At 35.2% G+C, this 25039-nt stretch overlaps 2 protein-coding genes across 3 annotated transcripts; both read left to right on the forward strand.

The window, feature by feature from the left end:
* LOC114369517 (signal peptide peptidase-like 5) lies at positions 1-9019 on the forward strand. 2 transcript variants are annotated; one of them, XR_003657650.1, is made up of 14 exons: positions 1-286; positions 373-531; positions 606-717; positions 821-937; positions 4097-4254; positions 4608-4781; positions 6123-6157; positions 6268-6424; positions 7450-7503; positions 7615-7707; positions 7961-8099; positions 8268-8338; positions 8424-8507; positions 8578-8634. XR_003657650.1 is itself a non-coding variant. In XM_028326752.1 (14 exons), the coding sequence occupies exons 1-14, from the start codon at positions 185-187 to the stop codon at positions 8679-8681; spliced, it is 1563 nt and encodes a 520-aa protein (XP_028182553.1). In that variant the 5' UTR covers positions 3-184; the 3' UTR covers positions 8682-9019. The 2 variants fall into 2 exon arrangements, 1 of the variants encoding a protein (XP_028182553.1); XM_028326752.1 differs by having other exon boundaries at positions 3-286; positions 7961-8103; positions 8578-9019.
* A 3115-nt stretch (positions 9020-12134) lies between these two features.
* Positions 12135-24497, forward strand: LOC114370512 (importin beta-like SAD2). Its single transcript, XM_028327873.1, has 18 exons — positions 12135-12787; positions 12881-13065; positions 13163-13336; positions 13850-13995; positions 14083-14206; positions 14275-14455; positions 18259-18418; positions 18522-18563; positions 18648-18766; positions 18875-19073; positions 19606-19737; positions 20142-20245; positions 20374-20553; positions 22157-22296; positions 22402-22541; positions 22670-22836; positions 23553-23679; positions 23782-24497. The coding sequence occupies exons 1-18, from the start codon at positions 12188-12190 to the stop codon at positions 23940-23942; spliced, it is 3081 nt and encodes a 1026-aa protein (XP_028183674.1). The 5' UTR covers positions 12135-12187; the 3' UTR covers positions 23943-24497.
* Positions 24498-25039: the final 542 nt, after the last annotated feature.

The raw sequence follows: 25039 nt of genomic DNA on the forward strand, positions 1-25039 counted from the left end.
AAGTTTGGGATATTGTGAAATGTAAATATAATTTAAGTGAGCTGTGGAAATGGTTGGTTTTAAAATACAGGAACGAACGGCGAGGGAGAGGGAAAGAGAGGAGCGAAGGAAGGAATGCCATTCGCATTGATTCACCAAACAAAACAAAACGGAACCAAGTGATTGAATTCGATCGCAATTAACCATGGCGTCGTCCCCTTCTTTGGCGGTGGCCGTCGTCGTCCTTCTATTGTTCGCAGCAGCAGCGGCCGCCGATGACGCCTCCTGCCATCATTCCTTGCAATTGGTAATCAAACACATTCATTATTTCTCATTTCTTATATATAATTTCTTCGATTCTATTCAATTTGGGTGGGAATGGTTGCATTGCAGACCAAGATAAAAAGCTGGATCGATGGGAATAAAGATGTGGACTATAATGGTATGACTGCAAAATTCGGCTCTTATTTGCCTGAAGATGCCGATCAAGCTGCCAAAACTCCTGCTCTTTTTTCTGATCCTATAGACTGCTGTTCCGCTTCAGCTTCAAAGGTTTCTTTCTCATCCTTTTCTTTTCCTACCCCTGTACTTGTAAATTCATTTACCCCTCTTCTTCCTTCATCCAGTTATCCGGATCAGTTGCTCTCTGTGTACGGGGCACTTGTGACTTCACAACCAAAGCTGCATTTGCACAGTCCGCCGGTGCTACTGCCGCCTTGATGATCAACGACGCCGATGGTTGGTATATTTTGTTATTTGTTACAATCCACTCACTCTGCATTTTTTAATCTGTTTCAGTCAATCAACTTTGTCTGAAATCTTTCTGTTTTTTTTCTATCAGAACTCTTTGAGATGGAGTGCTCCAATGACACTAGCGTAAATATTTCAATTCCAGTTGTTGAGATAACTAAGTCAACAGGAGACGCTCTCAACAAACTTTTGACGTCTAAAAGGAAAGGTCAGTCCTGCAATTTTTAGTGAGACTAGACTATGTTTAACTTATTTATTTTATCCATGGTAATGTTTAACTCATGTACCTATGTTGAGGTGTTCCCTAAGTGGTGACTTATTATGTGGCTGTCTCAAATTAATTTTTTAATACAAGGAAGATTTTTTCCGCCAATAGTGGAGTGGGTTGCTAGAGAACTTCTCTATTATTGATTATTGTTAAGAACCTGGAAAACAGAATATGAAATCCTCTTTGTCCTCTGGTCCTGTAGAAAGCAAGTGGTTGGAGTAAAAGTAATCCAAGAGTTAGTGTCTTTGAAAAGCTTGCTAATGACAAGAGATTAAAGTGAAAAGAAGGAACATGGAGAACATTTGAGATTAAAAGACCTGATTTTAAATAAACAGAACCAACATGATGAACTGAAACAAATTGGTTATCAGGTAATTTAACGGATTTAGATACTCTTGTGTATGAGTGAAAAAGATAAAGATCAAATACCATATGATTGTAACACCTGAATCTAAAATCCAAATGATAGAATGAGTTTTAAAAGAGAAAACAGCGAAAAGTACCTGCAAAATCTGCAACAGGTTGTTCATTACCAATGCTAATAAGAGAAAGAAGTTGTTGAATCTGAGATGGAGTCAAATTATTCTGAGGTGTAGAGTCCGAAGATGTGGGAATAACAGCAGCAATGGAATGAGCTTGCATGGAGTGAGATCTTGAGTCACAACCATTATGGGTTGAAGGACCATTATTAGATTTCTTACAGGCAAGATATGTTTCCACCAAGAAGGATATCCAATTTTTGAGTAACAGCGACTGCTGGAGTGACCATCAACATTGCAAATGGAACAATGATATTGAGGCTTAGATTTGTCACCTAGAGATGGATTTGATTGCCAAACAGTCATGGCCGATTGATCTAAGGGAAAGGATCGAGAATCTGATAATGAACGTTGGCGTTCTTCCTGTAAGAAAAGAGAATATGCTTTAGCCATGGAGGGAAGAGGATCCATGAGGAGAATTTGACTTCTAATAGAAGCATATGAATCATTTAAGCACTTAAGAAAACCCATGAGATGGTCAGTATCATAAATGTCACTGAAATTTGCCACAATAGCACAAGCACAAGCTGGAAGTGTGTGATAAGAGTGAAGTTCATCGCGATAATCCTTTAATATCATGTATTAGGCAGAGATGGAGTTGGTGCCTTGGGAGAGATTAAAATGAGCAAGAAGATTGAGCTAAGTATCACGTGCACTTTTGATCCAGAGAATGAAATTAATGGCTGGGGTTCTGGAATGGACAATCCTTGATTGGACCATACTGTTGCAGTGGACCCAAAAAGAGAAATTTAGAGTACCTGGTTCAGGTTTGGGAAGGCAGCCATCAACAAAACCAAGTTTGATTTTGGCCTCTAAGGTCATAATGACTGCTCAACTCCAAGTGGAGTAATTGTCACCATTAAGGAGTTGTTTGGCAAGTGGTTGACCAGGCTGATCAGAGGAATGGAGGTACTATGCAGATGAAAGATCAGGTTGGTTGACAGCAGCCACGTGGAGACTGGAGAAGATCTAGGAACGAGGTTTGGGCTGATACCATGCTAAGAACGTGAAAAACAGAATATGAATTGAAATATTAGTTGACTTTCTATTGATTATAATGCTGTATATATACAGATTACAAGGAAACGGCAAAACAGAATGATAGAAGATAAAGACAAACTATCACCATAGAAGATAAGGATAAATTATCAGCTAAGTTTAAAATGAAACAAATCATAACAAACTAGATAAGAAGTAAAACTAATACCCTGTAACAATTATCAGCGTTAGTATGCTGCTATTCTCACCAGAGTGTTGGGATTACTTTATCATGTCAGAGAGCTTCTAATGGGGTCAGATGAGGTGGGGTCTTGCAAAGACATTCCGACACTTATGTGTTAGTCTTGCATATCATTAACTAAATTTAATAGCAACAGCAAGATTGAAGTATAACTCTAGTTTCCCTACTGTGCCTAAGAAGAGTATGTATGTTACAATGAAGGGTTATGGGTCATTAGTCTGTTACTAACAGTCCATATCTCTTATTCTTTTGTTTTCCAGATTATTTTCCCTTGCTTTAGAGGATGCAATATTATCACTTCCTTTTGTAATTGTGCTCTCCTTCTCCTCCTTAATAAAAATTGCTTTTCTAAAATAAAATGGAAATCTTATTAGAAACCATCTCAAACAATTGGAGTGATTTTATTGCAAGATAAATTAAGATGTTGCTTTGATAAAGAAATGCAACAACAACAACAACAACAACAAAGCCTGATGTTACTTGATGAGGTCGTCTACATGGATCGCATGACATCGTCACAATTGAAAATCAAAGCTTCAAGAATATTATTAAGCATGAGATCTCCCTTGATGACTTCTTCCAATGCCTTTTTTGGTCTCCTCCTCCTTTATCATAAAACTAAAAATCATGCAATATGCTCTTTTGACTAGTGAAGAAGAAAGGCGTGAGATAAAGGCAAATATTATTCATCGTGAGGCCCTAATTCTCAACTGGAGGGGACACCGAAGGCCTCTGCCCTTCCATCCCTTGGATAGATAGAGAGGAGGGGCTGAGTTTTTGATTTTTTTTCATGTTGTCAAAGAGTTGAACAATAAAAATGGATCACTAGTGCATGATCGAATTGATTTGATCATGTGGGAAGAAGGTTCAAGTCTATCGGCTTGTTAGGAGTTAGGACTTAGGATGCCTCAACTACATGCATCATTGCACTTCCACTTGACACCTATCATTAATTAGAAACGGCTCATCTTACTGTGACCTCCTCTTGAATTTTCAAAACTTCTTTTGCTCCATCCATGCTGGGGCAGAGAACCCATGCTTGTCTCAGTTGTGCTACCAAAGGCTTTGGGGAAGATGGAATAGGAGAGCACCCATCTTGGGGTGGGTTTGTGGCATTCTCTGTAAGAATAAACAGTGATCAGTTTCACACTTAGTTTTCATTTTTCAAATTGGATTTTGAGAAAGCTTGTAGTTCCATTAAATAAATAAGATAGAAGAAAAATATTATTGCTTTATCAATAGCAAGTACATTTTTCTGCTAGATGCCAATTTTGTTTCCACATGATTTACCCACGGTTGATTCTTAGTTATTCATTTCAGTGGAGGTTTTGTTATATGCTCCAACTCGCCCAGTTGTAGACTACTCAGTTGCCTTTTTGTGGTTGATGGCTGTTGGAACAGTTATATGTGCTTCACTATGGTCGGATATAACTGCTCCTGATCAAAATGATGAACGCTACAATGAATTGTCTCCCAAGGTTTTTCCATGCATCCCTACATCTATCTTTGTGATATTTGCTCAAATGTAATCTTATGTACTTTTCTTGTTGTTTGACGTGACTGAAGTAATTTAAGTTACCTCATGATGCGAAGGTGTGTTTTAATTCAACAATGTTCATATGGTAAATTTGTAACCACAAACTGACACTGACCTTGGCATGTGTGCTAATCTACATTTCCTTTTATCTTATTGTGTTAGCCATTGATCTTTCAATCAATTAACTATTAGAATGGAGCATGACTTCTTCCATTCATTTTGTTTACTTATTACAACTTAAATACATTTTATGCTTACTAGTCTTTAACATATAATTTTCTTTTCTTTTGCTAGAGCTCTATGTCTGAAGCAGGGAAAGACGATTCTGAGGACTTGGTTAACATAGATACAAAGGGTGCTATCATCTTCGTCATCACTGCATCTACTTTTCTTGTACTACTGTTCTTCTTCATGTCGTCTTGGTTTATCTGGGTGCTGATTATACTTTTCTGCATTGGTGGTATTGAGGTGAGGTAGCTCATTTTCGTGGATTTTGCTCCTAACCTTCCAATTAAAACAAATATATCTTATTTCATGATGTGCCCAAAGTGTTGGCTCCTTATTCTTGTTCATGATTAAATTATCGTTTATATATATAAACTAGAAATATAAATTCTAAGTCAGTTAAGCATACATCGTTTAAATTGTAACAAAAAAATAGTACTGTACACTTTAAATAGTGCTACATTGATGTTGTTGGATAACCAAGTTATGGAAAGGCAGGAGGAGGGGGAGGGATAGTAAAGGTGGTGTTCGCCCTAGTTTTTTAAGTTTTTCTTCTCGAGGGTTCATTTGGTGGCCACTAGCCAGGATAAAACATTCTATAGAATATGATTACTTTATCCTACTATTTATCCTATCCTATTAAGTCAATGTATTTCTTATTCTATAATAGGAGAGTTGGGTTAGGAAATAATTAAAGTATAAATATTTGTAAAATTATTGGATACTTCATTAAAAAAAATTCACTGTATGATATATTTTATAAAAATATAAGTAAAATGTTATTACTAAGATTACATAATTACAAATTTCTGATTTATTTAAAATTTGGTTTGAAATATTATTGAGTTAATATCAAAATATTCAATAATTAGATTAATAAAATTTAATTTTTACAGAGAGTTATTGAATGGAATAACTTGATCTCTTTTCATATAATAATGTATATTATATAATGTGATAATATTATATATATATATATATATATATATATATATATATACAAATTTAAATTATTATTATATTATATATAATAAAAAATCATATCAATTATTTAAGACATGTGATAATATTTTTTTAAAATATTATATATATATATATATATGAATAACAGCAAGATACAGTTAGTGAAAAAGTCTTGGAGTAGGTAGCCTATCCAATAAGATTGGCCATAGCCGATGGCAATCAACCAGGCAATGGACCCATCCAGATTTACTTTTGTTTAATAAACTTGTTTACTTGTTTCAACTTTCAAAGAGAATTGGTGTTTCTCACATACAGAGAAATTGAGCAACTTTGCTATGTTCTGGAGTCTGTTTCTCATCGTATTTTGTCCTTTTTGGAGGATATTTTGTCTGCCCCCTAGTTGTATTTTATCTTTATTTCTGTCTAATAAAAATTACTTATTCTTTTTTAAGTACATCAGAGAGTACTTTCTCTTTTCTGTTAACTGGTATGTTGATCTATTAGAAAGTCAAAACCACAATACGTATAAACTGCTGACAAGCATTTGGATTCTGTTTTTTTTTTTCTTCTTATTTACTTAAAATTTCTCTTTCATTAATAAAAGTCTGCTTTCATTTTCAGGGGATGCACAATTGTATTGTAAGCCTCGCTTTAAGGTACAATAAATGTCTTCTTTCTTCTAATGATAAGGGAAATCAGTGTTCTTTCCGCATGCTATGTCATTTAATTTCTCATAATTTTTTTTTTTTCAAATATATTTGAGCAGAAAGCGTCCAAAATGTGGTCAGAAGACTCTGAATTTACCTATGTTTGGGGAGGTTTCTATTTTCTCGCTGGTAGTGTTACTATTCTGCGTGATATTTGCGGTTGTATGGGTTGCTACTCGGCGTGAGTCATTTTCATGGTTTGGCCAAGATGCTCTTGTGAGTTCCAGTTTCTAGTACCTGCGCAATAGGTCTTTCTATTATATTTCTATTTGGCTTAAATGTGTTTTTGGTACCTGTAAGTTAATGTTTTTTCGTTTTTGATCCCTGTAAGTTCATTTTTTTAATTTGTAAGTTGAGTTGACGCTTTTCTAGTTTTGGTACCTATAAGTTCTTTTGTTTATTTTTAGTTCTTGTAAGTTTGTTTTTTTTTTCAATTTTAGTCCCTTTAAGATTTTATTTTTTTTATTTATATTTTTCATAAGTTCATGCTTACAAGAACTAGAAATGTGCAAAATATCTTACAAGGACAAAAATTTGAAAAAGCCCAAACTTACAGGATTAAAATTGACCAAAACAAAAAAAAATATGAACTTACATGAACCAAAACCACGTTTAAACCCTTTTTGTTTCAAAATTTGAACTTAAAGAGAGTGAGGAAAACATTGAAATGTATTGTTCGTGATGCTTACTATATGAATGCCAGTCTCTTTTCTGGAAAGTTGTCACTGAATACTGACTCTAAATGGAGGAGCTGAGAGCCTGAGAGAAACCCAAGAAATTGGTTTTTGGAACAAGGGCAGAAGCTGCTATAGTTTCTAGTTCAATGTGTGTCTAGTGTTGATATGTTCATATTTCCAGAAAATTTGCATACATTACTGCAGCCACTTATCTATATATATTATACATATATGAATGCGCTGATTAAAAAAAGAAAACATATATGAATTCACACATAAGTGCTTATGCACAGGCACGGGCATATGATGCATATATTTTTCAACTCAATTATTGTGAATGTGAATTTGTGATCTTATCGAGACAAAATTGGTGTCTTGTTTGATTCTATAGTGAGATCTTTTTTTTTTTTTTTTGATAATCCATAGTGAGCTTTCTTCAGTATTGCTCTAAAAAGTGGTTTGTTGTCTCAATTGTGGCTGTTACCATTCATCGATGATAAGCTGTTTATTTTATCTTTTATTTTATGCAACGATTCACTTGAAATATGGCTTTATTGTTGACAGGGCATCGGTTTGATGATAACAGTCCTACAGTTGGCTCGGTTGCCTAATATTAAGGTACCTGAATGAATTCCTTGTGTTTATATTATGCTGTTATTTCCTTACTCATTTCGTTCCAATATCTGTTGGAACATTTCTCACAATTTGCTTATGCATCTGATATCATAGGTTGCAACTGTACTCCTATGTTGTGCATTTGTATACGACATCTTTTGGGTATTCATATCTCCTGTGATATTCCAGAAGAGTGTTATGATTACAGTAAGTCTTTGTTCATACTAGCATAGTTCTCTTACTTGGATTATTTCATTGCAGTTTGGATCTCAAATATAAATTCCCAAATCGTATACCCCGAATCATCTTGTTCTTTCCTTTACTATCATTTTTCTTGTTCATCTGACATCTGTCTTTCATCTTGCTATAAATATTTAGATATACGTTTTTCTTTTTCATTCTCACTCCTGAGATTTATTACACTGAAAAGGTGTCCTGAAGTTATGAGTTTCCTTTCTAGGTTGCTCGTGGTGACAAGGCCGGTGGTGAAGCAATTCCTATGCTTTTGAGATTTCCTCGTCTTTCTGATCCTTGGGGTGGCTATGATATGATTGGATTTGGAGATATTCTCTTTCCTGGTTTGCTTGTTTCCTTTACTCGTAGGTATTGAATTCCTTATTTGGTCAAAAAACTTGAATAAATGGAAGATTAATAAACTTACTGAAGATATACACTTGTTTTCAATATTTACCTTCGTGTGTGTGTGTTTTTCTTCTTTTTAATGTACATTTGAGAAGATACATTGTTATGGTTTTTTATTGTCTCAGATTCGACAAAGCTAATAAGAAGGGGGTCGTAAGCGGATATTTTCTTTGGTTGGTAGTTGGCTATGGTTTTGGTAAGTTGTGTAATACTACAATGTTTAAAGGTAGTAGTATTATTCTATAAGGTGTTGACTGAGGGAGGACATTTTCATGTTTCAGGCCTCTTCTTCACATATCTGGGGCTATATATGATGAACGGTCATGGACAACCTGCACTGCTCTACCTGGTTCCATGTACACTAGGTAACTAACTAGTTTTGTGCTTTTGATCAGGTGTGCATTTATATAGCTTGCCTGATCCAATTATGAACAGGAGTAACTGTGGTATTGGGATGCAAAAGAGGTGAGCTAAAGTACCTTTGGAGCTATGATGCAGACTCCTCCTCGTCTTCGTCCAAAGAGCCTTCTCGAGTTTAGATGGCAACTGGGAAATGGAAATGTTCTCTCTGACAGTGTTTAGGACTTCGGAGAGATTCCAGGTGTACAGACAAAGACAATTCTTTCCTCTATTGTATTTTGTGATTAACCAACGATATGTGAATTAATGTTCTTTCTGCTGCTGCTGCTGCTGCTGCTGCTTCTTCTTCATAGTTCATGCAAAAAGAGCATAGTTTTGTAGGCAACATGGCAATGTAATGTCATCAAGTGCGCGTGCATTGTAATATCCTTGATTTCACTATCACCTCTTACAGTAATATTCTATTCTTTGTATAGTTTTTAATTTTCTCTAACAAAAGTTGTGATCAATTGTCTTAGTGACTGACTGACTCTCTTTTGTTTTTTTTCATTATGATGGACTGGTATGTGTAACACCTATATATATATATATATAGTAAAATTAATTAATATTTTCGTCTTCTAATCTTGAAGCATTCATTTTGGTTCTGTTATATTTTATTTTTGTGTAACGTTTGTACTCTAATTCTATCATATTTAGTAGACGAGATTATCGACATTAGCAAATACTAGTGCAAAAACACTCCTTGCCTGAAATTGGAAGTTACCTATAGTTTTGTGTAACTTATTTTTTTTAAAGATGTAATTGTTCTTGGATGTTAAGATAAATGTAGTGATAATTTATAATAATTGAAGATAAAAATGAAAAAAAGAAAGATGATATGAAATAAAATTATTCTTCTTATGATAGTTATAAATTAATGTGGATGTTAAGCAAGGAAAAAAAGGGGAGTGCACATGAGAAGAGAATAATTAGAAACTGTGAATATTATTATTTAAGTAGGAGGCAGAAGAAGATGCATTAGCAGTTGGGAGGATGAGGAAGGTTGCACTTGGCAGGGAGTTGGAGGGCGAGTTTAGGATCAATTCCGAGAGAAGGCAAGAGTGGGGAGTTCTTGTAAGGGCAAAGGCAGGGCAAGTCTGCATGTGAGAGTACAGAACAGCACTCTGGGGTGGGTGGCGGTGGATTTGGAGGCGTCACCGCTGGTTTGCATGTCAGTAAATCTGACATCGATACGTTGCATGTACTGCTCTGCCCATTCACCGAAATCAACGCCGCCACCACCACCACCAATGCCACACCCACTATCATCTGCTTCATATACATATTCATATATTAGCTTGTATTACTATTTCTTTGCTTCTGCACTTCTGCTATGTAATTGTAGAAAGTGCCTTATATATATGATACCACCGACCGAAGAAGAATATCTGCAATTCTGCATCCTCGTTTACTGCTATTGCAATCTCCAAGCCGGATAACCTGCCACTCTTTTTGGTGACTCACTGCATCATAACATGTGCCTCACACCTGTCCTGTCCACAATTAAAGGCCCTTTCTTTTTACAGCTTTTTTTCGCATCTCCTGCAAATTTTTTTACAAATAAGTACCAAAAAAAGAATAATCATAATTTTACAAGAGAAAAGATACTTCTACAAAAAAAATTTACAACAAAATATACAAAAGAAATAAAAAAGAAAAAATTAAATTTAAATTGTAATATTGAGAAGAGATACATACAAAATATGATGTTGTATAAATTATTGTACAACTTTGTTATATATGTATCATATCCAATATTATCAGAATTAGCAAAAATACTATATTAAGCAATATTAAACAAAAAAGCAACATATTAATTAGCATATAAAGAATTTATAATGTTAAAAATTAAAGTTCACTTCAAATTGTCATAATTTATAACATATATAAAAAATAAGTTATATTTTTTTGTCTTAGGTCATAAATCATTAGTGTTTTTTAATTGATTGAGTTAGAGATTAATCTTGCTTGCGGTACATGATTGTCCATGGTTCAAGAGGATTTCTCACATAGTGAGAATCAGACGTTGATTCTCCTACTAAATAAATCATTCTTACTCGAGTAAACGTATTACAACTTTACACATGTCAATCCTTTGAATTATATATGTGAGTAAATCTAATATATCATAATATTTTAAGTTCAATAATAGAAAATAAAAATCATTAGCAACTAGTGGTTTAAGTTCAACAATGACAAATAAAATTAACTAGCATAAAAAAATGTGATTTTTTTGAACCGCCAATGGGTCAAACCACCATTTTTTTTAGCAATTTTGCTGGTATATGACCAGTTCAATTGTACATCGATTTTGGGGTTAAACGGACTAGATATACTTTTGAAAAAGTTCAACCAATTGAACCGATGAGTCCGATTCAATTCTGAGAACCATGATGATATCTCTTTTACAAATAAAAAAAGATACTCACAAATTAATTTTTAATTTCTAAATGTATTTAATACATTAAATACTTATTTCATACATTAAATATTATCTGTGGAATGCATTAAATACGTTTCTTGAATGCATTAATTTTCGAAAATGTATTTAATACATTTAATAAACTTATTTTCATAAGGGTCTTGTTAAAAATATTTATTATGAAGATCATAATAGAGCATAAAAAAATTATGAACAATGTAAATTTGCACATTATAGTAAAATTATTTTTTCTTTTAACTTTTTAACTAATATCCCAAACACACTAGTTAGTATTTGTCATATATTAAATGCATTTTTAGGAATTGAATGTGAGAGAAGAAGATTTAACTTATTCCCCATAGTATACTTCATTTGGTTTTAAATATAAGAAAAAATAAACATTTTTTTTGGTTTCAAATGTAATTTTTTTTAACTAACTTTACTTCATTTAATATTATTATCTCTAAAAAAACCCTTCATTTAATTGACCTATTAATTTTAATGTTTGTTTTTTATCCGTGATATCAAATTCAAATAAAGGATAAGTAAAATAAAAAATTATTTTTTAACTAAAATTAATGTGATTAACTAACTTTGTTAGTTAAACTATCATGTTTTTTTAATGTTTGAGAATGGATAGAGTATTAAATTGTAATACTTCTTTAAGGCTTAAGCAAAGAAACACTTTTGTGGATTAAAATATAAGTGAGTTTTAATTATTTTTATCTTATAAAAAAATGTCAATCACACTCTTTTTAATACATTTTTTTATTATTGATTTAAATTTATTAAAATAAAATTTAGTAGGTCTTATTTTTGATTTAATGATACTTTCTCTTTATTTAAAAGTAAGATACACCAAAAATTAATAATTTTCAATAACTTTTGATCAATAATAAAGAATATTAGAAGGAAAGTACTACCTATTTGAGAGTATCAATGACATTAATTTTTACTTTATTTAAGGATATCATTTCAAAATTACTCTTTAATTAATTAGAATTTTGTTTTCAATAATGACTATTTTATTTTTAATATAAAATCCTAGTGAAGGACAGTTTTTAAGGGGACAAAATTAATTTTACTAGAATTAAGTAACAACGTGTTACTCTAAAAAGAGTAAATATTAGCTTATAGGTGTGATGTTATGAAGGGATAAAAAAGGCGTAAACCCTAAGACATAAATTGATTCGGTGTTGCTAAACCCCAGTGAGGCAGAAGATGGATCTTGCTATGATACTAGAGGCTGCTCTGAGTCCCCAGCCCGATGAACGGAAGGGCGCGGAGCAGAGGTTGGATGAGATGCAACAGGCCCCACAGCATCCCGTTAGCCTCTTCCAAATCATCGTCGACAGCAGCAACTGCAATATGCCCATTCGACAGGTTGCCGCCATCCATTTCAAGAACCTGATCGCCAAGAATTGGACCAAAATCTCCCTCGACCATAAAGAGCTCCTTCGGAATCACATCCTCCTCTTTCTGCCTCAGCTCCCTCCCCTCCTCAGGTCTCAGCTCGGCGAGTGCCTCAAAACAATCATCCATTCCGATTATCCCCTCCACTTCCCTCATCTCCTCGATTGGATCATCCTTAATTTGCAGGACCACCATCATGTCCACTCCTCCTTGTTTGTGCTTCGTATTCTTTCTAGAAAATACGAGTTCAAGTCCGACGACGAGAGGACTCCCATTTATCGCGTCGTGGAGGACACTTTTCCTCTTCTCCTCAATATATTTAACTCCTTCCTCCAAATTCCCAATCCCTCAATCGAACTCGCTGACTTGATCAAGCTTATCTCTAAAATATTCTGGTCCTCCATCTACGTGCGTTTTTTCTGACTATACTTTTTTTTTTATTCATTTTCAGTTTCCTTACCTGTTTTTATGCTCAAACGCAATTCTATCTGTTGTATTCAGTTGGAGGTTCCAAAGGTTCTGTTTGATCAAAATGTATTCAATGCTTGGATGGTGCTGTTTTTAAATGTGTTGGAGAGGCCTGTTCCCTTAGAAGGCCAGCCTGCCGATCCCGAGCTTCGCAAATCGTGGGGTTGGTGGAAGGTTAAAAAATGGACAGTTCACATTCTAAATAGGCTCTATACTCGGTATGTTTGAATTTTAAAATGTCATTCATTTGGTTAATTAACTGCTATGACCTTTCCTCCTGTTCATTCATTCTCTATTTCTACTACCTTGTTACAGTTTTGGTGACTTGAAGCTGCATAACCTGGAAAACAAAGCCTTTGCTCAAATGTTTCAGAAACATTATGCAGGGAAGATCTTGGACTGCTACTTAAATCTGTTGAATGTCATTCGAGTTGGTGGCTATTTGCCTGACAGAGTTATCAACCTCGTTCTTCAATATCTAAGCAACAGGTGATTATTCATCATTTTATTTATTTATTTTTTTTTATCTACATGTCTATTCTTTTCTTATTTATGAACAGCGGATATGCATATTCAGGTAAGGCATTTTTAAGCACTTAGCTCACAGGTTTAGTCTACGAATTGCTACATGAGATTATTGGAACCCATAATCTCTCTCTTTTCACTTAATTATTTTTTACCTAATTAATTAATTTATGTTGGTCATCTTTTTCCCATCCTCACATGAGATAGAATGAGTTTATCTCATTAATTTATACTCCCTCCGTCTATGTACCCATACCCATCAGTCTTGACATATTTTCAGGAAGGAAGGGTAAATGGTGGTGGTTTTTGTCCTTTGATACTCTTATCCCTCCTTTTTGAGGTCTTCACTTTTCACATCCTGAGAATATTAGTATCTTTGTTGAATGCCTTTTATTTTGCTAATGCTGAGTGAGTCTTCAGAATATTAATGATTCTGGAAATAATTTTTTTTCCTCTGAATTTTTATAACACATGCAGTATTTCAAAGAATAGCATGTATACTGCGCTGCAACCTCGTCTTGATGTTCTTCTTTTTGAAATAGTTTTCCCTCTTATGTGCTTTAATGATAATGATCAAAAGCTTTGGGATGAAGATCCACATGAATATGTAAGAAAAGGCTATGGTAAGTCTTATTGATGTGTATACATGGACATGAAATTTCGAGGAATTTTATTGGCACATGCTTATAGCTTTTAATTCTTTATTACAGACATTATTGAAGACTTGTATAGTCCCAAAACTGCTTCCTTGGACTTTGTGAGTGAATTGATTCGAAAACGTGGGAAAGATAATCTTCACAACTTTATTCAATTCACAGTTGAAATTTTCAAAAGGTAAATACTTTCTTTCAAATCAAATGATTTATGGATTCAGTGTCATAATTAGGTTTTCACTTTGCTAGGTATGACGAAGCACCTGCAGAATACAAACCCTATAGACAGAAAGATGGTGCACTTCTTGCTATTGGGGCACTTTGTGACAAATTGAAGCAAACTGAGCCTTATAAATCTGAACTTGAGCATATGTTAGTGCAACATGTCTTTCCCGAGTTCAGCAGTCCTGTTGGCCACCTTAGGGCCAAGGTACCATCTCCTATATATTTTGTTGTTTGCATCTTTTCTCATGCAGGCCACATTCACTCTTTTTGCTTTTTATCTTTCTTTTGGGTATAAAAAAGAATGTTTTTGGAAAGGAAAATCTTTCATTGCACAATGCAGAATACCCATACTAAAAGCAGCCCTGTTTTAAAATGACCAATTGTCCATGCTTAATAGTGTTTTTGGATGTAAAAGATCTGCAAAAATTAACTTGGCAGAAAGAAATGGAAGAGAGTGGACTTTTAAACCAAGAATGTAAAATAAAAAAATAAAGGGAATGGGAAATGATAATCTTTTCATTTAATTTTATGAATTATGAAATGAAAGTAGTGTTTATGATGAAGATAATGTTAATATGACATTTACTGGCTACAAAGTAAATGCATACTCCCCCGTTTCTCATGAATCATTGTTGAGGCAGAAGGCGAGGTCAAGATGGATCAAAGAAGGGGATTGTAACTCTCTTTTCTTCCACTTGTTAGTAAATTTTAACTGCATGAATAATACCATGAAAGGAGTGATGGCTGATGGGTGTTGGAATGTTGGATTGATGAACCTGGAAGGGTGAAAGAGGAAACTCATCTATTCTTTACGAAGAGGTTTGAGGAAAATGAGTGGGAGAGACCTAAGTTAGATGGGATCAAATTTCAAAGCATTGGACAACACCACAATGATCTATTGACGGAGCGTTTTGATGAGGAAGAAATAAAGGCTGCGGTATGGGATTGTGGGAGTGAGAAGAGTCCTGGACTAGATGGACTTAAATTTTAAATTCAGCAAGGAGTTTTGGCAAGTCACCAAACCTGATGTAGTCCGGTTCATTTAAGAATTTTTCATCAATGGAGTTTTTCCGAAGGGAAGCAATGCCTCATTTATTGCACTGATCCCTAAGGTTCATGACCTACAAAACCTCAATGAGTATAGACCTATTTCGCTAATAGGTTGCATTTATAAAATTGTGGCCAAGGTATTAGCAAGAAGGTTGAAGAAGGTGATGTCAGTAATTATAGACGAAAGACAAACTGTTTTCATAGGGGGTAGACACTTGTTGCATAGTATGCTTATTGCAAATGAAGTAGTTGAGGAAGCAAATAGGTGTCATAAGTTGTGTTTGGTGTTTAAAGTTGATTATGAAAAGACATATGATTCAGTTTATTGGGAATTTCTGCTATACATGTTGAGGAAGATGGGATTTTGCTCCAAATGGATTGAGGGGTGTCTCAAATCTGCTTCTATCTCAGTATTGGTAAATGGAAGTCTCTCAGCTGAGTTCACCCCACAAAGGACTTAGACAAGGGGACCCACTAGCCCCACTCTTATTTAATATAGTCGCTGAAGGCCTAAACGGGCTGCTGAGATAAGCATTGGAGAAGAAGCTATTTGAAGGTTTCTTAGTTGGAAGAAATATTGTATCATTAGCATTTTACAATATGCTGATGATACAATATTTTTTGGGGATTCCTAACAGAGTTATGGATAAGTTGGTGAGCTTACAACATAGGTTTTTGTGGGGAGGAGGGACAAAGCAGAAGAAGATTGCGTGGGTCAAGTGGGATACAGTGTGCCTACCAAAGGAGAAAGGGTGCCTAGGAATCAGGGACATCAAGAAGTTCAATCTTGCTCTTCTCGGAAAATGGAGATGGAATCTATTCCATCACTAAAGGGAACTGTGGGCTCGGGTGTTGGATTCAAAGTATGGCGGTTGGAGGAATTTGGATGAGGATAGGAGAGGCAGCAATTAATCATTCTGGTGGCAGGACCTCAGCTACATGTTTCAGCCTTTGTAGGAGGGCAACTAGTTTCAAAATGGGATATCTTGGAAGGTGGGTTGTGGAGCTAGAGTGAGATTTATGGAGGATCGGTGGAAAGATGATGGTGTACCACTAATGCTAAAATACCGTAGGTTATATCTCATTTCCTGTCAGCAAGAACATTTCATACAACAAATGGGGAGATTCTCAGACACTGGCTGGGAGTGGAGCTTTCAATGGAGGCGATCACTTTTTGATGCTGAGATTGATGTGGTTGATAGGTTATTGGGAGACACAGAAGGCATCTCAATTCATCCTGACCGACAGGACAAGTGGGTGTGGAAGGGAGATTCAAGTGGTAATTATTCAGTGGGGAGTGTGTACAGGCTGCTTTTGGGAGATTCCATAGGCGAGAATCAAGAAGGAGTTTTTAATGAGCTGTGGAATCTAAAGATTCCAAGTAAAGCATCCTATTTTGCTTGGAGATTAATTAGGGACAGGCTGCCAACAAAATGAAATTTGCGTAGGAGGAATATCGAAATCAATGACTCTTTCTGCCCATTCTGCAGAAACAATGAAGAGGATGCAGCTCATTTATTTTTCAACTGCAGCAAAATTCTTCCGGTTTAGTGGGAGTCAATGTCTTGGTTAAACATTTTGGGTGTTTTTCCACAAACTCCGAGACATCATTTCCTCCAACATGGTTTTGGGAGGCCTTCTGGAGTCAGGTCTCAGAGATGGCAGATCTGGTGGATAGCTTTAACCTGGAGTATATGGCAGCATAGAAATGAGATGGTTTTCTCAAATGATAGCTTCAATGGCAGTAAATGATGGAGGATGCCACTTTCCTTTGTTGGTCGTGGTTTAAAACATGGAAAAGGGTTTTGAAATATCTTTTAATCACTGGTCCAGTAATTTGAGAGAGGGATTTTGTAATCGGGGGAGGGATACATACATAGGATTTTGGGTGGATTATAGACAACAATATGGTCACATTGAAGGGGATGTGAATCATCGCATTCAAGCAGGATGGATGAAATGGAGAAAAGCATCGGGGGTGTTATGTGATGCAAAGGTACCGGTCAAGCTAAAGGGAAAGTTTTATCGGACTGCGGTAAGACCGGCGATTTTGTACGGAACAGAATGTTGGGCGGTCAAGAGCCAACATGAGACTAAAGTAGGTGTAGCGGAGATGAGGATGTTGCGGTGGATGTGTGGTAAGACTCGACAGGATAAAATTAGAAACGGAGCTATTAGAGAGAGGGTTGGAGTAGTGCCTATTGTAGAGAAGATGGTGGAAAATAGACTTAGGTGGTTTGGGCATGTAGAGAGAAGACCGGTAGACTCTGTAGTGAGGAGAGTAGACCAGATGGAGAGAAGGCAAACAATTCGAGGCAGAGGAAGACCCAAAAAGACTATTAGAGAGGTTATCAAGAAGGATCTCGAACTTAATGATTTGGATAGAAGTATGGTACTTGATAAAACATTATGACGGAAGTTGATCCATGTAGCCGACCCCACCTAGTGGGATAAGGCGTTGTTGTTGTTGTTGTTGTTGTATAGACAACAATATGGTCAGATTTATGGTTTTCTAATTCTAGTATTAAAGCCTGTATTAGGAAACCATAATTCTGCTAATGTTGGACATCAATTGTACTCCTTCAGTACCCCTGGTACTGTCTAATATATAATATTTTATCTTTGCTGATAAAAAAAAGAAGTAAATGTATACTAAAAAATGTCCTCTTGTTACCTTCCTCACAATCCTCCTACAGGTTTGGGTTTTGAGCCTCCACTGAAATAGAACTAATCCTCTTCTCTGTTTCCCCATCATTTTAATATGCAGTGAATCTAGGGAATGATGCAATCCATTCTAAATAGCTTTCTCTATAACCAAACAAAACATTGATGTCTCAATCTAATATTTGTTTGTCTTGGTGTAAATTAATTAAAATTTAAGCCAGGCATTGATTATGAAATTTTTAATTTCTATTTTTGATAATTTTGGCTATCCATTGACTTTCCTGTGAAAAATAGGCAGCATGGGTTGCAGGACAATATGCGCACATTAACTTCTCAGATCAGAACAATTTCCGAAAGGCATTGCAGTGTGTTGTATGTGGAATGCGAGATCCTGAACTTCCTGTTCGCATTGATTCTGTTTTTGCTTTGCGTTCTTTTGTTGAGGCTTGCAAAGGTGGATAATAACCTTTTCTTTGTTCTATTTTGATTTCTGATTTAAATAAATCTTTCTAAAGTTTAATGCTGGTTATGCTCATTTTTCAATTGTGTTGATGCAGATTTGAATGAAATTCGACCCATTCTCCCTCAACTCCTTGATGGTATGTGAATTTGAAAAAAATTGTCTGTACTTTACATTTGTTACTTGGCTGTGAGTGGGTGTAACTGACAAAAAATATTTCCAGAGTTTTTCAAACTTATGAACGAAATTGAGAACGAGGACCTTGTATTTACCTTGGAGACTATCGTGGACAAGTTTGGGGAAGAAATGGCACCTTATGCACTTGGGCTGTGCCAAAATTTGGTAATATATATTTTTTTAAAATATTTGTATCTGCCAAGAAAGTTGTGCTTGCTTTAGAGAACCAATATTTTCTGTATAATAACATTTCAGTTTTCTTTCTCACAACAGGCAGCTACATTTTGGAGGTGCATGAACACTACTGAAGCTGATGATGAAGCCGATGATCCAGGTGCTCTTGCTGCTGTTGGTTGTTTGCGTGCTATTAGCACTATACTTGAATCAGTGAGCAGTCTTCCTCAACTCTTTGTTCAAATTGAGCCAGCCTTGCTACCCATAATGCGTAGAATGTTAACAACTGATGGTCAAGGTATTTTTCCCAATGAGCCATGTTTATCTACATTACTTTGAGGATTTCTTTTGTTTTTATCTCCTGTTGTCAATGTTATCTGGTGCGTGTCTTTGTAGACACATTTATCAAAGCAAAGGTGAATCTACTTTACAGTTTGGATCATAGTGCCACTCATTTAACCACTTGGATGATTTTATGCGTGAGGTTTTACTGATAATAATAATAATAAAAATCCGATGAAAGTATTTTTGATGTTGTCCACTAGATTTGAAGAATATCAAGTGATAATAAGCATTTCCATGTTTAGTTTTTTGGACAGCTGTTATTATCTTAGCTTTAATATGGAATAGTATGCTTCAGTTTGTGTTAAAATAACGTGATTTTGTGAACAACTTAAGCTGGTTTAATTCTCACCTTCCACTTGAATTTTCAAATGGGGTGTGCATTCTGGGTTGCCGTTAGATTTTGTTAGGAAGGCTATGATTCTGAAATTTTAATTTCACTTGCGTTGCATGCATTCATTTCCATTATCTCCTGTAAATGTGTGCAGAGGTTTTTGAAGAAGTTTTGGAGATTGTATCATATATGACATTTTTCTCTCCAACAATATCATTGGATATGTGGAGTCTTTGGCCACTAATGATGGAAGCACTGGCAGATTGGGCAATTGATTTCTTCTCAAGTATGGTTCTCAACTACCTTTTGGCTACAATTAATCTCAATTTCTGTTTGCTCTACTATAGTCAAGCACATAGTTTGGATCATCTCTTAGTTGACCTTTTTAACATGTTAATATGAAGCTAGAGATGTGTTGGTGTTTCCCAGTGAAGTTGATGATAAACTCGGCTATGCACCTAATAGAACATCTTGGCTTTTTCCTTTGTACAGTGCTTGTTTGACTGTTTAATAAAATGGGTTCTATATGCGTGGAACTTATATCCATGCTATTCAGAAGTGGGGAACATCTTTAGTTTCACTTTATAGCTTGGTTGTTTTGTCCACATATGGTACCCCAACATTTGAATTATATAATTTGCATATAATTCTGCATTTTCTTTGTATTTATTTGGCTAGTTTCTTCTGCAGATATTCTGGTTCCTTTGGACAATTATATTTCGAGGGGAACTGCCCATTTCCTTATTTGCAAAGAACCTGACTATCAACAGAGTCTATGGAATATGATTTCATCCGTGAGTTAGTTACCTTTGCATTATTAGAATTAGTTCAGCCACCACCTGTTAGGTCTTAGGATAGAATACTTTTTTTTAAAAAAAAATTCCTTCGTGTATCTAATTTGTATTTGTATTTCACATTGAAGGTTATGGGAGACAAAAATATGGAGGACAATGATATTGAGCCAGCTCCGAAGCTAATTGAAGTTGTCTTTCTGAACTGCAAAGGGCAGGTTGATCAATGGGTTGAGCCTTATCTCAGAATTACAGTTGAACGTTTGCATCGAACTGAAAAATCACATTTGAAATGTCTTCTCATGCAAGTGGTAAGGGGTTATTAGGATCCATATCGACATGCATCATGCATGATTGAGATAATTGGCTGTTGCTAGACTTGCTTCCATAATTATAATATTTTGACATTGTTCAACAACTGGATTTTCTGTTTAGTCATTAATCTAGAGTAGTGGCATGGAGCAGCCATGCCAATAGTGCTATAGTGGGATACTGGATTGCAGGATGACCACTATCATGAATAAATGCTCCAAAAATAAAAATTATTCAAAATTAATGAAATTCTGAATTAATAATCAAAATTCATAATTTTAAGCTAAAGATATGAAATTGTTAGATTTCAACTTAAAACCAATTAACACTAAGTGAAGTTGTCCAACAGATATATAAGTTGCATCCCAAGAACTGAGGCAGACAATGTGGAACTTCCCAACATCCCTGGCACTAAGTGAAGTTGCCCAACATAGATACATAAGCTGCACTCCAAGAACTGAGGCAGGCGATGTGAAACTTCCTAACACCCCCTTCCACAGATGCCTGCCAATACAGGCAAGCCTATTAGAATAGGCAAGAACTAAGATGGGCTATAGGCTCTGAAACCATGTTAGATTTCAACTTAAAACCAATTAACACTTAGTGAAGTTGCCCAACAAATATATAAGCTGCACCCCAAGAACTGAGACAGACGATATGAGACTTCCTAACACACAGAAATGATGAATAACAACAAAAGTCCAATAACATAAAAGGAAAATAGTATAGCAAGAAAGACTGGAATAGCAACTTAAGGCTGCCTATCTGAACATGACACCGAAAGAATAGAAAACAGAGGCATATGGATACAGAAAAACAGAGACATGTTTCTGACATGAATGGAATAGAGACTGCAGAATGTGAGCAGAACATGCACAAGATGGGGTGCTGTCAGTTGGCTGGAATCTCCACCTGTGGTTTGGTTGAAAAATAAAAACACATCTGAGAGCTCTTTGTCTGATGCTTGGGTCGAATGGAAGAGATCTGTGAGGGTAGTTTGTGATTCTGCTTGTTTGGATGGTTTTTGCGATTAGCCCCAAGCCAGGGCAAAGGTTTTTTAAGCTACTTTGCCAATTGTGTTTGTGACAAGCTTCAAAATGGTGTTATTTGGGATGTTGTGAAAGCATGCATGATGGGTGCTATGCAACAACTTCCCTGTACTGGCCTCCAGCTGTGTGATATGACAGCGCTTCAACGCACAGTTATTAACTTTGGGTCATTGGATCCATTTATACTCCTGTTCTCTTCAAAACCTGTGTTCTGCAGCTTAATTGGAAGTATGCAGAATTACACTGGTTTTGCAAGATATATATGAACTTCCAATCTTTAACTTACGTGAAGTGCTTGGTTTATAAAAAATGGAATATGTATAATTGTGCAGTAATTTTCGAAGCCTGCTTTGTTCTCCACATTCAGTTGGATTGCACTTATTTGCGTGATTTAATAACTTAAAATTTACAAAAAAAAAATCTAATATGATTGATTATTTTTTGATCAATTGCTATAAGAATGACTTCGGTCTATCTATTTTGTAAGTTTTCCAAACTTCTTAAAGTTGACATCATAATCAACCTTCCTTCTAAGCAAAAATAATTTTTGCAGATTGCAGATGCTCTTTACTACAATGCACCACTGACCCTCAGCATATTGCAAAAGTTAGGTGTTACATCAGAAATCTTCACTCTTTGGTTTAATATGTTGCAAGGAGTAAAAAAGAATGGTGTGCGTGCTAATTTTAAGAGGTCTGTATTTTCCTGCCTCTTCACCATCCCCCTTTCTTCACTTTGCTTCTATTAGTTGTGACAATTTCTAGGTCTAACTACAAACTTATGATAATATTTATGCAGGGAACATGACAAGAAAGTTTGTTGCCTTGGTTTAACATCATTACTTGCACTTCCAGCTGGTCAATTGCCAGGAGACGCTTTAGGCCAGGTGTTCCGTGCCACTCTTGATCTTCTGGTTGCATACAAGGATCAAGTTGCAGGTCTTTGTCACTTCTCTCTGTAACTGATATTGCAGACTTGCTATTGCATATTAATCAGGAGTAGAATTTTTTTTTTACTTTAATCAGATTTATGATCGTCTAATTCTAACCAATTGCACTCTTTGCAGAAGCTGCAAAAGAGGAGGAAGCTGAAGATGATGATGATGATGATATGGATGACTTTCAAACTGATGATGAAGATGAGGATGACAATGGTTCTGACAAGGAAATGGGAATTGATGCTGAGGATGGGGATGAAGCTGACAGTAGTAAATTTACAAAGTTGGCTGAACAGGTTTGTGGATATGAAAACCTACATACCTGATACCATTTGTATGCCTATATTAATCCGACATAGGATATCAAATTCATCAATTTTCTTGGAATAATGGAATTTGTTGGGTTATCATATGTATAATTCTAACGTAGGAAATTCTAGTAGTTCACAATTTGATTCTGAAAACTTGATTAATGTTAGAAAATATTTATTGTTTTTCTTTTTGCAAAGCAAGCTAGTTATGCAACCAAAATGGGAGCAGTTTACTGCTATATGGGTAAAATTTAATTTTAGATGTTACTCGTGTAGAGAACAGATCAGGGCATCAAGATTCAAAAGTAAAGTATTTCATGACTGTTTATAACGTGAAATGTAAAATATATTAGTCTTTAGTCATATTTTGTAATTTGTATATTAATTTTATAAATTTGGTTTTGTTGGTATATATTATTGATTGGTTTTAAAACAGATATTTCAGTAATTCAATATAAATATGAAATAATGTAACGTGCATTACTTTAACCACTGTCAGCTATATTCTACAGCTGCTGGTAATTCATAGGTGGTGGGTGATTGGGTTTGATCCCCTAGCCGCCACTTTTTGCATAGTGTTATTCAGCTGGTAGAAGGCATTCAATAACTAGTTTTTCACAATAAACATTAGTTTATTATTTTTTTTTCTCTCTTTTTGATTTTTTTTATTCTTATTGTCCTTTTACATTGTCACCCCAAAGACAAAGACATTCAGGCCCAATGATGAGGATGATGACGACTCAGATGATGACTTTAGTGATGATGAAGAGTTGCACTCCCCAATTGACGAGGTGGATCCTTTTGTTTTCTTCGTGGATACAATGAAAGGTATGCTGATATTGTCCCTTAAACTATAAAACATGTAAGTTTCATTAATGCCCCTTTATTGTTGATTGGCATACCTGACTTTCAAAATAATTTTGTCTGTAGTGATGCAATCATCGGATCCATTGGGGTTTCAGAACCTCACTCAGACACTTGAGTTCTCTTATCAAGCTCTTGCAAATGGTGTTGCCCAGCATGCTGAGCTGAGAAGAGGAGAGACTGAAAAGGAAAAATTAGAGAAGTCATCAGCTACCATAGATTCTTAAGCTTTTGCATGTACATTCTTGGTTCTTGCTTTTACGGAGGCATTTTGTTGGCTCAGTGGTCCTAATTGGTCTTTTGTGAGCTTTGAAGAGTTTGCAGTTTTGAAATTGAAATGGTGAGTTTAGTGTCCTGAAGTTCCTGTTGACTTCAGAGGATGTGGATTCAGGAGTTTGGTGCTTCGGGCTATCCTTTGAATGAGTGTGGCCATTGCCCACCCTCTCAAGTTTCTATGTTTTGATTTGAGTTGACGGTTTTGCTGTTTCCAATATATGGGAACCACCGTTGTCTGTTCTTAGCAATGGTTTGATGTATACGAGTTCTGTCACATAGACAGGGCCGCCAATGGCTGCATTGGTAATTTTTGGTGAGGAATAGTTTGATAATTCTGTGTTTTTAAGTTAGTTTTGGTCGAGAGTATAATCAATTGCGTATTGAAGGGATCAGTTTTGGGTTGTGCAAAGCTTTTCTAGTGTGGCTCGCTGCATGTTGTAAAACAGTTATATCCATTCTTTATCAATATTTATAAATATTTTGTGTACAAGGTTTAAACTTCCAAACTTACTATTCGAACTCTACCAAAAATTGGTGCTTGGTGAAACCCACTCTACTTTCTCCAAATATATTCTGATAGTATTAACGAATCATGTGAATTTATTGTTGCCTGATTAATTTTGTATCTATGCGGATTGTTTGATTAACGACAGAATTGTCATTTATAAGATTACTTGACAAAAACATCAATTACTTAACAGTCAAACACCATATGAACAGTCGAAATGAGAAGTATCATTAACTTTTTTGCAGTGTCTTAATTTGAAATTCATGAACTCCTGTTAAAACAAAAAGCAATATAAATTGTCCTGTGGCGAATATGCTATAAAAACAGTAAACTCTTAAAAACACTTTTATTGAAAAATAACTTTTAAAAATGTTATTTATTAAATAAATTGATTTTGATTTTGTAAACTTTTCTTTGATTTGAATCCTTAATCATTATTTGTGGTCCCTATTATCATGTGATACTTGTATGTGTTGGACTTTGTGGCCTCAATAACTTAGGAAGGAGTGAATTAATTTTCTACTAATAAATTTTTAACCA

Source organism: Glycine soja, chromosome 10 (genome assembly GCF_004193775.1).
Source record: "Glycine soja cultivar W05 chromosome 10, ASM419377v2, whole genome shotgun sequence".
NCBI lineage: Eukaryota > Viridiplantae > Streptophyta > Magnoliopsida > Fabales > Fabaceae > Glycine > Glycine soja.